The 12,965-nt window shown below is 41.3% G+C and overlaps 1 protein-coding gene across 1 annotated transcript in view; it reads right to left on the reverse strand.

Moving 5' to 3' along the window:
- The window catches only part of LOC144628960 (uncharacterized), a 469,155-nt gene extending 459,477 nt beyond the window's left edge, over positions 1 to 9,678 (reverse strand). Inside the window, 3 exon segments of the mRNA XM_078487085.1 lie at positions 1 to 5,769; positions 5,929 to 6,231; positions 9,587 to 9,678. Coding sequence (XP_078343211.1) covers positions 1 to 5,769; positions 5,929 to 6,205 — 6,046 coding nt within the window. The 5' untranslated portion in view covers positions 6,206 to 6,231; positions 9,587 to 9,678.
- Between the last annotated feature and the right edge of the window lie 3,287 nt (positions 9,679 to 12,965).

The raw sequence follows: 12,965 nt of genomic DNA on the forward strand, positions 1-12,965 counted from the left end.
ACACAGATCCCAGGTTTCCGTAATTTGTTGCTTCTCCTGCTCTGTCACCAATTTCCATGTTGATCGCAAGTGCTTTCTCGAGATATTCTTTAGCCTTGACATAGTCGCCGAGAGATTGAAACACATTTCCTAGGTTTCCGTAAGTTGTTGCTTCTCCTGCTCTGTCACCAATTTCCATGTCGATCGCAAGTGCTTTCTCGAGATATTCTTTAGCCTTGACATAGTCACCGAGAGAATAAAACACACTTCCCAGGTTTCCGTAACTTGTTGCTTCACCTTCTCTGTCACCAATTTCCATGTTGATCGCAAGTGCTTTCTTGAGATATTCTTTAGCCTTGACATAGTCACCGAGATATTTAAACACAGTTCCCAGGTTTTCGTAACATGCTGCTTCTCCTGCCCTGTCACCAATTTCCATGTTGATCGCAAGTGCTTTCTGCAGATATTCTTTAGCCTTGACATAGTCACCGAGTGATATGAACACAGTTCCCAGGGTTCCGTAATTTGTTGCTTCTCCTGCTCTGTCACCAATTTCCATGTTGATTGCAAGTGCTTTCTTGAAATATTCTTTAGCCTTGACATAGTCACCGAGAGATTGAAACACAGTTCCCAGGTTTCCGTAACATACTGCTTCTCCTGCTCTGTCACCAATTTCCATTTTGATCGCAAGTGCTTTCTCGAGATATTCTTTAGCCTTGACATAGTCACCGAGAGATTGAAACACAGTTCCCAGGTTTCCGTAACATGCTGCTTCTCCTGCTCTGTCACCAATTTCCATGTTGATCGCAAGTGCTTTCTCGAGATATTCTTTAGCCTTGACATAGTCACCGAGAGATCGAAACACAGTTCCCAGGTTTCCGTAACATGCTGCTTCTCCTGCTCTGTCACCAATTTCCATGTTGATCGCAAGTGCTTTCTCGAGATATTCTTTAGCCTTGACATAGTCACCGAGAGATTGAAACACAGTTCCCAGGTTTCCGTAATTTGTTGCTTCTCCTTTTCTGTTACCAATTTCCATGTTGATCGCAAGTGCTTTCTCGAGATATTCTTTAGCCTTGACATAGTCACCGAGAGATCGAAACACAGTTCCCAGGTTTCCGTAACATGCTGCTTCTCCTGCTCTGTCACCAATTTCCATGTTGATCGCAAGTGCTTTCTCGAGATATTCTTTAGCCTTGACATAGTCACCGAGAGATCGAAACACAGTTCCCAGGTTTCCGTAACTTGTTGCTTCTCCTGCTCTGTCACCAATTTCCATGTTGATCGCAAGTGCTTTCTCGAGATATTCTTTAGCCTTGACATAGTCACCGAGATATTTAAACACAGTTCCCAGGTTTCCGTAACATGCTGCTTCTCCTGCTCTGTCACCAATTTCCATGTTGATCGCAAGTGCTTTCTCGAGATATTCTTTAGCCTTGACATAGTCACCGAGAGATATGAACACAGTTCCCAGGTTTCCGTAATTTGTTGCTTCTCCTGCTCTGTCACCAATTTCCATGTTGATTGCAAGTGCTTTCTCGAGATATTCTTTAGCCTTGACATAGTCACCGAGAGATTGAAACACAGTTCCCAGGTTTCCGTAACATGTTGCTTCTCCTGCTCTGTCACCAATTTCCATGTTGATCGCAAGTGCTTTCTCGAGATATTCTTTAGCCTTGACATAGTCACCGAGAGATTGAAACACAGTTCCCAGGTTTCCGTAACATGCTGCTTCTCCTGCTCTGTCACCAATTTCCATGTTGATCGCAAGTGCTTTCTCGAGATATTCTTTAGCCTTGACATAGTCACCGAGAGATCGAAACACAGTTCCCAGGTTTCCGTAACATGCTGCTTCTCCTGCTCTGTCACCAATTTCCATGTTGATCGCAAGTGCTTTCTGGAGATATTCTTTAGCCTTGACATAGTCACCGAGAGATATGAACACAGTTCCCAGGTTTCCGTAATTTGTTGCTTCTCCTTCTCTGTTACCAATTTCCATGTTGATCGCAAGTGCTTTCTCGAGATATTCTTTAGCCTTGACATAGTCACCGAGAGATTGAAACACAGTTCCCAGGTTTCCGTAATTTGTTGCTTCTCCTTCTCTGTTACCAATTTCCATGTTGATCGCAAGTGCTTTCTCGAGATATTCTTTAGCCTTGACATAGTCACCGAGAGATCGAAACACAGTTCCCAGGTTTCCGTAACATGCTGCTTCTCCTGCTCTGTCACCAATTTCCATGTTGATCGCAAGTGCTTTCTCGAGATATTCTTTAGCCTTGACATAGTCACCGAGAGATTGAAACACAGTTCCCAGGTTTCCGTAACATGCTGCTTCTCCTGCTCTGTCACCAATTTCCATGTTGATCGCAAGTGCTTTCTCGAGATATTCTTTAGCCTTGACATAGTCACCGAGAGATCGAAACACAGTTCCCAGGTTTCCGTAACATGCTGCTTCTCCTGCTCTGTCACCAATTTCCATGTTGATCGCAAGTGCTTTCTCGAGATATTCTTTAGCCTTGACATAGTCACCGAGAGATTTAAACACAGTTCCCAGGTTTCCGTAACTTGCTGCTTCTCCTGCTCTGTCACCAATTTCCATGTTGATCGCAAGTGCTTTCTGGAGATATTCTTTAGCCTTGACATAGTCACCGAGAGATATGAACACAGTTCCCAGGGTTCCGTAATTTGTTGCTTCTCCTGCTCTGTCACCAATTTCCATGTTGATTGCAAGTGCTTTCTCGAAATATTCTTTAGCCTTGACATAGTCACCGAGAGATTGAAACACAGTTCCCAGGTTTCCGTAACTTCCTGCTTCTCCTGCTCTGTCACCAATTTCCATGTTGATCGCAAGTGCTTTCTCGAGATATTCTTTAGCCTTGACATAGTCACCGAGAGATTGAAACACAGTTCCCAGGTTTCCGTAATTTGTTGCTTCTTCTTCTCTGTCACCAATTTCCATGTTGATCGCAAGTGCTTTCTCGAGATATTCTTTAGCCTTGACATAGTCACCGAGAGATCTAAACACAGTTCCCAGGTTTCCGTAACATCCTGCTTCTCCTGCTCTGTCACCAATTTCCATGTTGATCGCAAGTGCTTTCTCGAGATATTCTTTAGCCTTGACATAGTCACCGAGAGATTGAAACACAGTTCCCAGGTTTCCGTAATTTGTTGCTTCTCCTTCTCTGTTACCAATTTCCATGTTGATCGCAAGTGCTTTCTCGAGATATTCTTTAGCCTTGACATAGTCACCGAGAGATCGAAACACAGTTCCCAGGTTTCCGTAACATACTGCTTCTCCTGCTCTGTCACCAATTTCCATGTTGATCGCAAGTGCTTTCTCGAGATATTCTTTAGCCTTGACATAGTCACCGAGAGATTGAAACACAGTTCCCAGGTTTCCGTAATATGCTGCTTCTCCTGCTCTGTCACCAATTTCCATGTTGATCGCAAGTGCTTTCTCGAGATATTCTTTAGCCTTGACATAGTCACCGAGAGATTGAAACACAGTTCCCAGGTTTCCGTAACATGCTGCTTCTCCTGCTCTGTCACCAATTTCCATGTTGATCGCAAGTGCTTTCTCGAGATATTCTTTAGCCTTGACATAGTCACCGAGAGATTGAAACACAGTTCCCAGGTTTCCGTAACTTGCTGCTTCTCCTGCTCTGTCACCAATTTCCATGTTGATCGCAAGTGCTTTCTCGAGATATTCTTTAGCCTTGACATAGTCACCGAGAGATTGAAACACAGTTCCCAGGTTTCCGTAATTTGTTGCTTCTCCTTCTCTGTCACCAATTTCCATGTTGATCGCAAGTGCTTTCTCGAGATATTCTTTAGCCTTGACATAGTCACCGAGAGATCGAAACACAGTTCCCAGGTTTCCGTAACATGCTGCTTCTCCTGCTCTGTCACCAATTTCCATTTTGATCGCAAGTGCTTTCTCGAGATATTCTTTAGCCTTGACATAGTCACCGAGAGATCGAAACACAGTTCCCAGGTTTCCGTAACATGCTGCTTCTCCTGCTCTGTCACCAATTTCCATGTTGATCGCAAGTGCTTTCTCGAGATATTCTTTAGCCTTGACATAGTCACCGAGAGATTTAAACACATTTCCCAGGTTTCCGTAACATGCTGCTTCTCCTGCCCTGTCACCAATTTCCATGTTGATCGCAAGTGCTTTCTGGAGATATTCTTTAGCCTTGACATAGTCACCGAGAGATATGAACACAGTTCCCAGGGTTCCGTAATTTGTTGCTTCTCCTGCTCTGTCACCAATTTCCATGTTGATCGCAAGTGCTTTCTCGAGATATTCTTTAGCCTTGACATAGTCACCGAGAGATTGAAACACAGTTCCCAGGTTTCCGTAACTTACTGCTTCTCCTGCTCTGTCACCAATTTCCATGTTGATCGCAAGTGCTTTCTCGAGATATTCTTTAGCCTTGACATAGTCACCGAGAGATTGAAACACAGTTCCCAGGTTTCCGTAACATGCTGCTTCTCCTGCTCTGTCACCAATTTCCATGTTGATCGCAAGTGCTTTCTCGAGATATTCTTTAGCCTTGACATAGTCACCGAGAGATCGAAACACAGTTCCCAGGTTTCCGTAACATACTGCTTCTCCTGCTCTGTCACCAATTTCCATGTTGATCGCAAGTGCTTTCTCGAGATATTCTTTAGCCTTGACATAGTCACCGAGAGATTGAAACACAGTTCCCAGGTTTTCGTAATTTGTTGCTTCTCCTTCTCTGTCACCAATTTCCATGTTGATCGCAAGTGCTTTCTCGAGATATTCTTTAGCCTTGACATAGTCACCGAGAGATCGAAACACAGTTCCCAGGTTTCCGTAACATGCTGCTTCTCCTGCTCTGTCACCAATTTCCATGTTGATCGCAAGTGCTTTCTCGAGATATTCTTTAGCCTTGACATAGTCACCGAGAGATTTAAACACAGTTCCCAGGTTTCCGTAATTTGTTGCTTCTCCTGCTCTGTCACCAATTTCCATGTTGATCGCAAGTGCTTTCTCGAGATATTCTTTAGCCTTGACATAGTCACCGAGAGATTGAAACACAGTTCCAAGGTTTCCGTAACATGCTGCTTCTCCTGCTCTGTCACCAATTTCCATGTTGATCGCAAGTGCTTTCTCGAGATATTCTTTAGCCTTGACATAGTCACCGAGAAATTGAAACACAGTTCCCAGGTTTCCGTAACATGTTGCTTCTTCTTTTCTGTTACCAATTTCCATGTTGATCGCAAGTGCTTTCTCGAGATATTCTTTAGCCTTGACATAGTCACCGAGAGATTGAAACACAGTTCCCAGGTTTCCGTAACATGCTGCTTCTCCTGCTCTGTCACCAATTTCCATGTTGATCGCAAGTGCTTTCTCGAGATATTCTTTAGCCTTGACATAGTCACCGAGAGATTGAAACACAGTTCCCAGGTGTCCGTAACATGCTGCTTCTCCTTCTCTGTCACCAATTTCCATGTTGATCGCAAGTGCTTTCTCGAGATATTCTTTAGCCTTGACATAGTCACCGAGAGATTGAAACACAGTTCCCAGGTTTCCGTAACTTACTGCTTCTCCTGCTCTGTCACCAATTTCCATGTTGATCGCAAGTGCTTTCTCGAGATATTCTTTAGCCTTGACATAGTCACCGAGAGAGTAAGAAACAGTTCCTAGGTGTCCGTAACATGTTGCTTCTACATCTCTGTCACCAATTTCCTTGGTGATTTCAAGTGCCTTCTCAAGATATTCTTTAGCCTTGACATAGTCACCGAGAGAGTAAGAAACAGATCCTAGGTTACAGTATGCGACTGCTTCTCTGTTTTTGTTCCCAATTTTTCTCATGATAATGATTGCTCTCTCATAAAGTTCTTTCGCCTCAACATACTTATTTTGACTTTCGTACATCTGTGCCAATATCATGCTGAGATTCTCCTCGTCGACTGTTTCACCACGCTTACAGTGAATGACGAGAAGCTCCCTGCCATATATTATTGCATTTGTGTTATCGTGGATACGACAGTACGAGTCGAACAATGTTGCACAGATTCTTGCGTAAATTACCATGCCAAATTGCTGTTTTATACTCAGTGCTCTATTATTTAGTAAAATCAAGCTTTCCCTGCATAACTCGATGGTTTTTTGAGCACGACCAGTGTTGAGAAGGAAAGTGGCAACAACTAAGGCTATGGTGATCATGGCATCAATAATTTCCTCTATATTGTTCATGACGCCTTCTTCAAGTGTCAGTGTACCTGAAAAATAACCGAGAAATGTTAATGTTGAATTATGTTTTTACTTACGCAAAACGGCGCAGAGACACGAAAAAAATTTAGAGTTGTTGGGCAAATTGGCGTTCTAAATCTGCACATTATCTCTTCAAGTTTTATCTGGTAGACAATTGTGAAATAAAAAATAAACAAAAAAATAAATCAGTTAAAGAGATCTAGATCCTCTTTTTCGTATATAAATATCATTCCAGGAAGGTAGAATGCTCCTTGTCAGGTCTCAACGTGTCCATTTACATACATGAGATTTTCTCTGCTTTATTTCAGACCTTGCGCTGGGCTAACGTGCCTGCCCCGTACAAAGCCTGCTGTTACAGATCCCAGGTTTCCATAATTTGTTGCTTCTTCCATTTTGATCGCAAGCGCTTTCTGAAATATTCTTTAGCCTTGACATAGTCACAGAGGGTTCTAAACACAGTTGGTAGGTTTTCCATAAAATGCTGCTACTTCTTTTTGTCACACTTTTTCATGTTGATAGCATGTGCAAGGCAAACGCCCCTGCCCCGTAAAAAGCCTGCTGTTACCGAAAATGGACGGTCTCATTTACCTACTGATGTGATTAGAATTGAAGATGATGATGATGACGATGACGTCACCCTGACCAAAAATTTGATAGCCGATTTTAGATCAGACCCCTCCCCCAGAAACTACTTCGGTTTGCATAAACACTTGAGAACGTTCTCACAAAGGGACTGTGTCACGGCTGAGTGAAGTGTATTTTATAAAGTTTTACCAAAAACTCGCTATATATATGAAACTGCTTACTTTTTGAAAAGAAATTACTTTTCTGGATCTAAATGAGAAAACTATAGCTTCATTGCAACCACATTTGTCTCCCGACTTTTTAATTTAAAATTACAAGCAAACGAGATCAACTTTGAAAACTGTTCAGCCCAACAATATTTTAAAAACCCATATCGCAATCTGTTTCAGTCTTCGTCGCTTTTGGTCATCCATACTTTCTTTTGTATTTGCTGTGTTATTAAAATGTTCCTTCATTGTTTTAAGCGGTTGTTTTTATATTTTACCGAATTTGATGATCATTACCCATGCCTAAATTTAACTAAAATCCTTGACACTGTTCCTTTAAGTTAGTAACACTACACAAGAAGGGACGACTGTAACAAACAATGGTAAAAATAGTTCTTCTAATTGTTACTGATACATTTGCTGACCGGAGAAAAGAGACCATACCCTTTGGCGATGCAGACACTTATAATAAATAGCTTATAGAAGGGAGTATCCCAGGGGCTTGAGTGGTAATCACTTGGTAATTAATAAAATGTTGTCCCTGCTACATGTCCCATGCAGTTCAGCGAAGCCAAAATTGTTGCTAACTTCGTGTTGCACGAGCTTACAAGTATCAGCACACACTAGGGGACGTCGTGCCATTTAATGTTGTAACACGCGTTTGTACTTTCTTGGACATAATCCATCACCCGAAGCGGCAAATTATTCCCTTCGTAAATTCACCGTTGTTTATTAATTTATTAAGAGCCTGTAAACGCTTAGCCTCCCAGGCAGTCGTTCTTAGGGGCGATCGTGTTTCACTCCTCCCCTAGCCTGCGTAGTTGGCGGGATTCGAGTGCGAGTGCTTGCTTTGAGAGGGAACCGCGGAGCCGCGAGGAATTTGGAGCGAGCCGCGAGGGAATTGGGGAGGAGTCGGCGCGACTCCCGCCAGCTACGCAGGCTACTCCTCCCCACTAAGTGGGGAGGAGTTAAACACGATCGCCCCTAAGAACGACTGCGTGGGAGGCTAGTAAACGCTGCGTGACACCACTCAACAATGAGTATCCGGAAGTCGTAACATTATCCGAATGACACGTAATAATCTTAATTTATAAATAGCCTGCACATCAAGGAAAGCCCTGTTTCGCAATAAATATTGAAATTCAGTTCTCGCAACGACACAAAAAGTACACTTTTGCCGAAACCGGTCGGTAGTAAACCAGTAAGTATTTTTCATCAAAAAGACGAGCAATGGTCTTACTTGATAGCGACTGCTCTTTCATTAAGTTCCTTCGCCTCGTCATACTCTGATATCTGTGCCAATTTTATGATAAGGTTCCCCTCGTTGACTGTTTCACAACGCTTACAGTAAATGACGACAAGCTCCTTGCCATATGTTATTGCATTTGTGTCATCGTTGATACGACAGTACGAGTCGAACATTGTTTCATAAATTCTTGCGTAAATTACATTGCCAATTTGCAAATGGTCTTACTTGTTGTTTTTCTCGACTCGAAATTGAAATTCCTACTAAGTGTTGACAGCTTTTTATTGCAAACACTCGCCATCAAACCGCAAGTGTTGACGCGTTCGTATTTCCTTGGAGTGACGTATTCATCATCCACAGCAAAAAGTATTCCCTTGAGACTAGTAGGTCCCCGAGAGTGAATTTAGCCCGATCACAATACTCCTATTTGCAAATTGATCGTAAAAAAATAAAAATTAGCGATAAAAGTTTTGCAGAACGTTTCGATGCCGCCATGACATCATTTTCAAGTGAAGCAACAAAATAAAAAATTCGAGCAGTCTAATATATTTGGTGAAAGGTGTGAGGTGATAAAGCATTTACATTTGTCTAAACAAATAATTTCGCTTTCCGACTTGGAAATGATGTCATGGCGACATAGAAACGTTGTGCAAAACTCTTATCGCTAAGTATTATTCTTAAATGTTTGTCCAATTTTTTAAAAAAAATCTCGATGAATTCATTATGAGTGAATAAGTTAATTTTTTAAATTGGTACTAGCACTCATCACATTTCATTGTATATCGGTCAATTCATAAAATGTTGGAATATACGAATAAAAGAAGGTTATAAGAAACTTTTCATTAGTGAACTGCAACCCCGTTTAAGACATTACGTCACAAAAGGGGCGACATCTGCAAAAACACGGCCAATCTCTGGCCAATCAGTTTACAAGTTTGTTATTGCTAATCTATGTTTTTAAAATAAGATCTTTCTAAGTCGCAACCGTCCTCGTTTACTTTTTGTTACATTATTATGGTATTTTTCTACCTTAGAATTAAAATATCTCTTTGAGGTTTTCTTTTAATTTGAAACAAATTTTGTACATCAGAAAAAGACGTTAAACATACTAAATAAAGCTGAAGTGAATGACTATTTACTGATCTCATGTGAATAAGCAAACATAAGCTATAACCATGGGTCTAGATCTTTTAAACCCTGTATACATTTCACTTGTAACTTACAATAGTTAGTTTCATGCATATATATCTTGGCTATAAGAGAAATTGCACTATTTAGTTAAACAGGTAAATTTAATGAACGGAATACAATACAAGTTTTACTCACCACGCCAACGTCAGTTCTGATAAAGACCTATACGTATTCCTCGACTTGAATATAGAGTGAACACAAGTTTACTGTCAAGGTTGTTTTTTACTGTTAGCTTTGGAAAGTAAAATACCGGATATCGATGAAACGTAGAGTCAAACGTTCACCACTTCTTCTGGGAAATTAGAAAATGAAATTTCAGGTTTTTCATTTTCCAAAAAAATATTACAATTTGGATTAATTGTATCGAGCTGGGCAAACAATTTTTCTTTTTCGCTGGTTTTGCAAATTATACTAATCAAAAGAATCACAATGATTCCCAGATTATTTACCATTATTTTCTGCTGCTGAATGTAAACTCTGACGGATTTTTCGCTTTATATTTCACGCCACTGCGGGTATAGTGACGTGAAACATCAGGTGAGAAATCCGGCTGAAAATGCAAAAATATCTCGGCGGCCTGAAACATCGAGCGCAAAATCTGCCTCTGTTCGCATTCTACACGCGTGTATGCTTTAATATATAAAACTTCACAGAAAAACAGTTTTAGCTGACGTCTCTCTTAGCAACGGCTTGATTGAAACATGATCTGCACCGTTTCCCGGCACTGTTGTCTTCAAAGAAAAGTGCCGACTTTCTCTCTCTCTGCCCCGCCCTGGATCTGACTAAAAAAGTGAGCATTTTCAACATTGAAACAATCATTCCTCCATCCAACCCTGTTCCCCACTCCTAATAGAATACTTCTTCAGTTCGTTACGCTTTCTAAGTTTTACATCCTCTTGATTTAAATCACCTCGACTTTACGTGTTGTTTAAGTTGTTATGCTGCATGGTCCCAACTTAGTTAGTACATGAATCCCTGGTGAAACCATTAAAATAGAAGCTACATAGCCGTCAGTCACTCAGTGCTCTTTTAGACTCGTACTCTTCGGTTTCCAGTGGAGGGCTGTTTTAGTAAGTGCGGAAGATAGCATTCTACACACATGGTCCAGCCACCTCCACCTTCACTTGTAGTGCTACGGATGTTCATTGGATGTTCTCAGAAGGTATTTGTTCCTAATAACATCGGGCCAAAAAATTCTTGGAATGCAACGGAGGGATTTTTACGGTGGCCCATAGCGGTCATAGTCGATACAGTGGCGATGGAAAATATCGAGATGACCCCTATGGACCACCGTATAAAAGCTTCATATAAATCCTTATACTATTTTACCGTCGACTACCCTGGATACCAGAGGATTTTTTTTCGCGCGCGGTGAACACTTCGCACCGTAAATCGCACATGAAAAGTTTCTGGCATCCAGGGCAGCCGCCGTGACCGAGTGGCCATTCGTGAGCCTGGGCCGGCATGCGTACTGTTTTCCTTCGCAGCCGTTATTTTGGGTGGTAACCCAACGCAACCTGGTGACCAGTTTGAAGCTAAGACATGCAACCAGCACCATGCGGGGAATACACCCGTGAAACCATCAAGTCAACATTTTTTTTTTCGCTCCTGATTGGTTGAAAAACAGTATCTTGGCGCTGATTGGCTTGCATGTTACACAACACAAAACAAAGATCTAAAAATTTTCCTTTCATCTCAAGAACAAACCAGTCGTTTTTTAACTACTGTTTATTTTGTCACAACAAATTGCCTGCCCTTGTGACTTATTAAATATACAAATATTGATTTGATAATGTTATTTCTAACTTTTCTGTTGCTGGACCAACCATAAAATCTTACACTCAGAAGTCACCCAGTGGCCTTAAAATTAGCAGAATGTGAACAGTCTTCCTTGTTCACTCAGATCCTCTGCGTGTGTGTAACTTTTTAACATTAAGGTCATTGCCCCGAAATAAAACTGAACATAGATTTTTAACCAAACTTCGCCTACTGGTTTATTACTTCAAGGAAACTTAAATTTTGAAATCAAAGGGCACTTAGAGCCAGCTCATTCTTCTGCCTTTTTCGGGGGGGGGGGGGGTAGGGTTTGGGAGTGGTGGTGGGTAATGAAAATGTACTGGTACAGTAAGTCAAGTACAGTCCCTTGTAAAGTCAAAATCCGATACGCATGTGAAAAGAAATGAAATCACAATTTCACATCTTCTTAAAATGGTGCAACGTGAATCAAGTTGCCCAGCTGTTTAGACCTAAGGGACCCTAAACGTATTTTCACGTATTTTAACACGCGCTGACACAAGCGATCAAGTCCATTGAGGCAGCCGGAAGTAATTTTACATGGCCCCATTCCCCGCTACGTAAATGTCCACAAGCAGTTATTTAAAAAAGAAATAGTATTTCGTTTCCGGATCGCGGAACGATAAGCAAAATAAAAATATAAATGATAAGAAGAGAAGATCCTAGGTCGAGAATCAGTATTACGCGGGGAGGAATTGCGAAACAGTGGAGTTTTTGCATGCATGCACATTCCTTTACCCTTCTGTGCCAGCAAACACACGAGACATCCGAAGACATCCAGTCTTGTTTGCTCTTCTTAGCGCTATTATTGATGGAAAATGTACAAAGTCAACAACAACATAGACAGAAAAGCTAGAATATTTACATAACAATTAAACACGGAAAGGGCTTTCACAATATTTTTCACCAATAAATCGCTTTAATCGATCTTAGAAGGATCGCAGTCGTTTGGTATTTCTATTGTGTAATTAAACTGCAAAGCTTTTCGTCTTCTTGACAAATATAATTTCGTTATTTGAAGAACATGTTTTTACTGCTAAAACGTGTGGACATTGTGGTTACGAGCTTTCTTCTGGCTGGATAGTGTGTAAATAGTTCACATCTTCCACGAAGCTCAGATACACATGTGAAAACCTGTCAGCACGCATCTACCGGGCAGCGACAATCATTGTTCATGGATTGAGCAGCGAATGAAATTTGAGAGAAAGATGCGCACGAACACGTCGTGTTAAACGGATGACGTGAGTCACGGGAAATGAGATGACGTGACAGGAGACAAAAACGTGCTGCTCGGATATCGTGTTTTTATCAGTGAGCTTTATAAACGTTAATTAGAACACGTTATATGGCAAGCGTCACTCCATATTGAGATTTCTTCATGGAACTTATTTTTGACTTTTACTAACGGGAGAGGGGTAGTGTATTAAATTTACTTCCGGTTGCCTGGCGGGACTTCATTGCGTGTAACAGCGCACGTTAAAATGAACCTTGATTACGTGTCAGCACATTATAAAATGAACCCCCAGGTTGTCAACATTTCGACTTTTTGATACACGTTTCCCTTTTTAAAAGTTCCGAAATTGTGTTTTGATGTGAATTTATTTATTAAACTATAAAAGGATTTCGTTTCTTTTCACATTAGGGGGGAGGGGTAGCATGTAAAATTACTTCCGTTCTACAACTTCCGTCCACACATTTTTTGTCCACACATTTTTTGCCC

This window comes from Oculina patagonica, chromosome 10 (assembly GCF_052425735.1).
Source record: "Oculina patagonica isolate OP01 chromosome 10, crgOcupat, whole genome shotgun sequence".
Lineage (NCBI taxonomy): Eukaryota > Metazoa > Cnidaria > Anthozoa > Scleractinia > Oculinidae > Oculina > Oculina patagonica.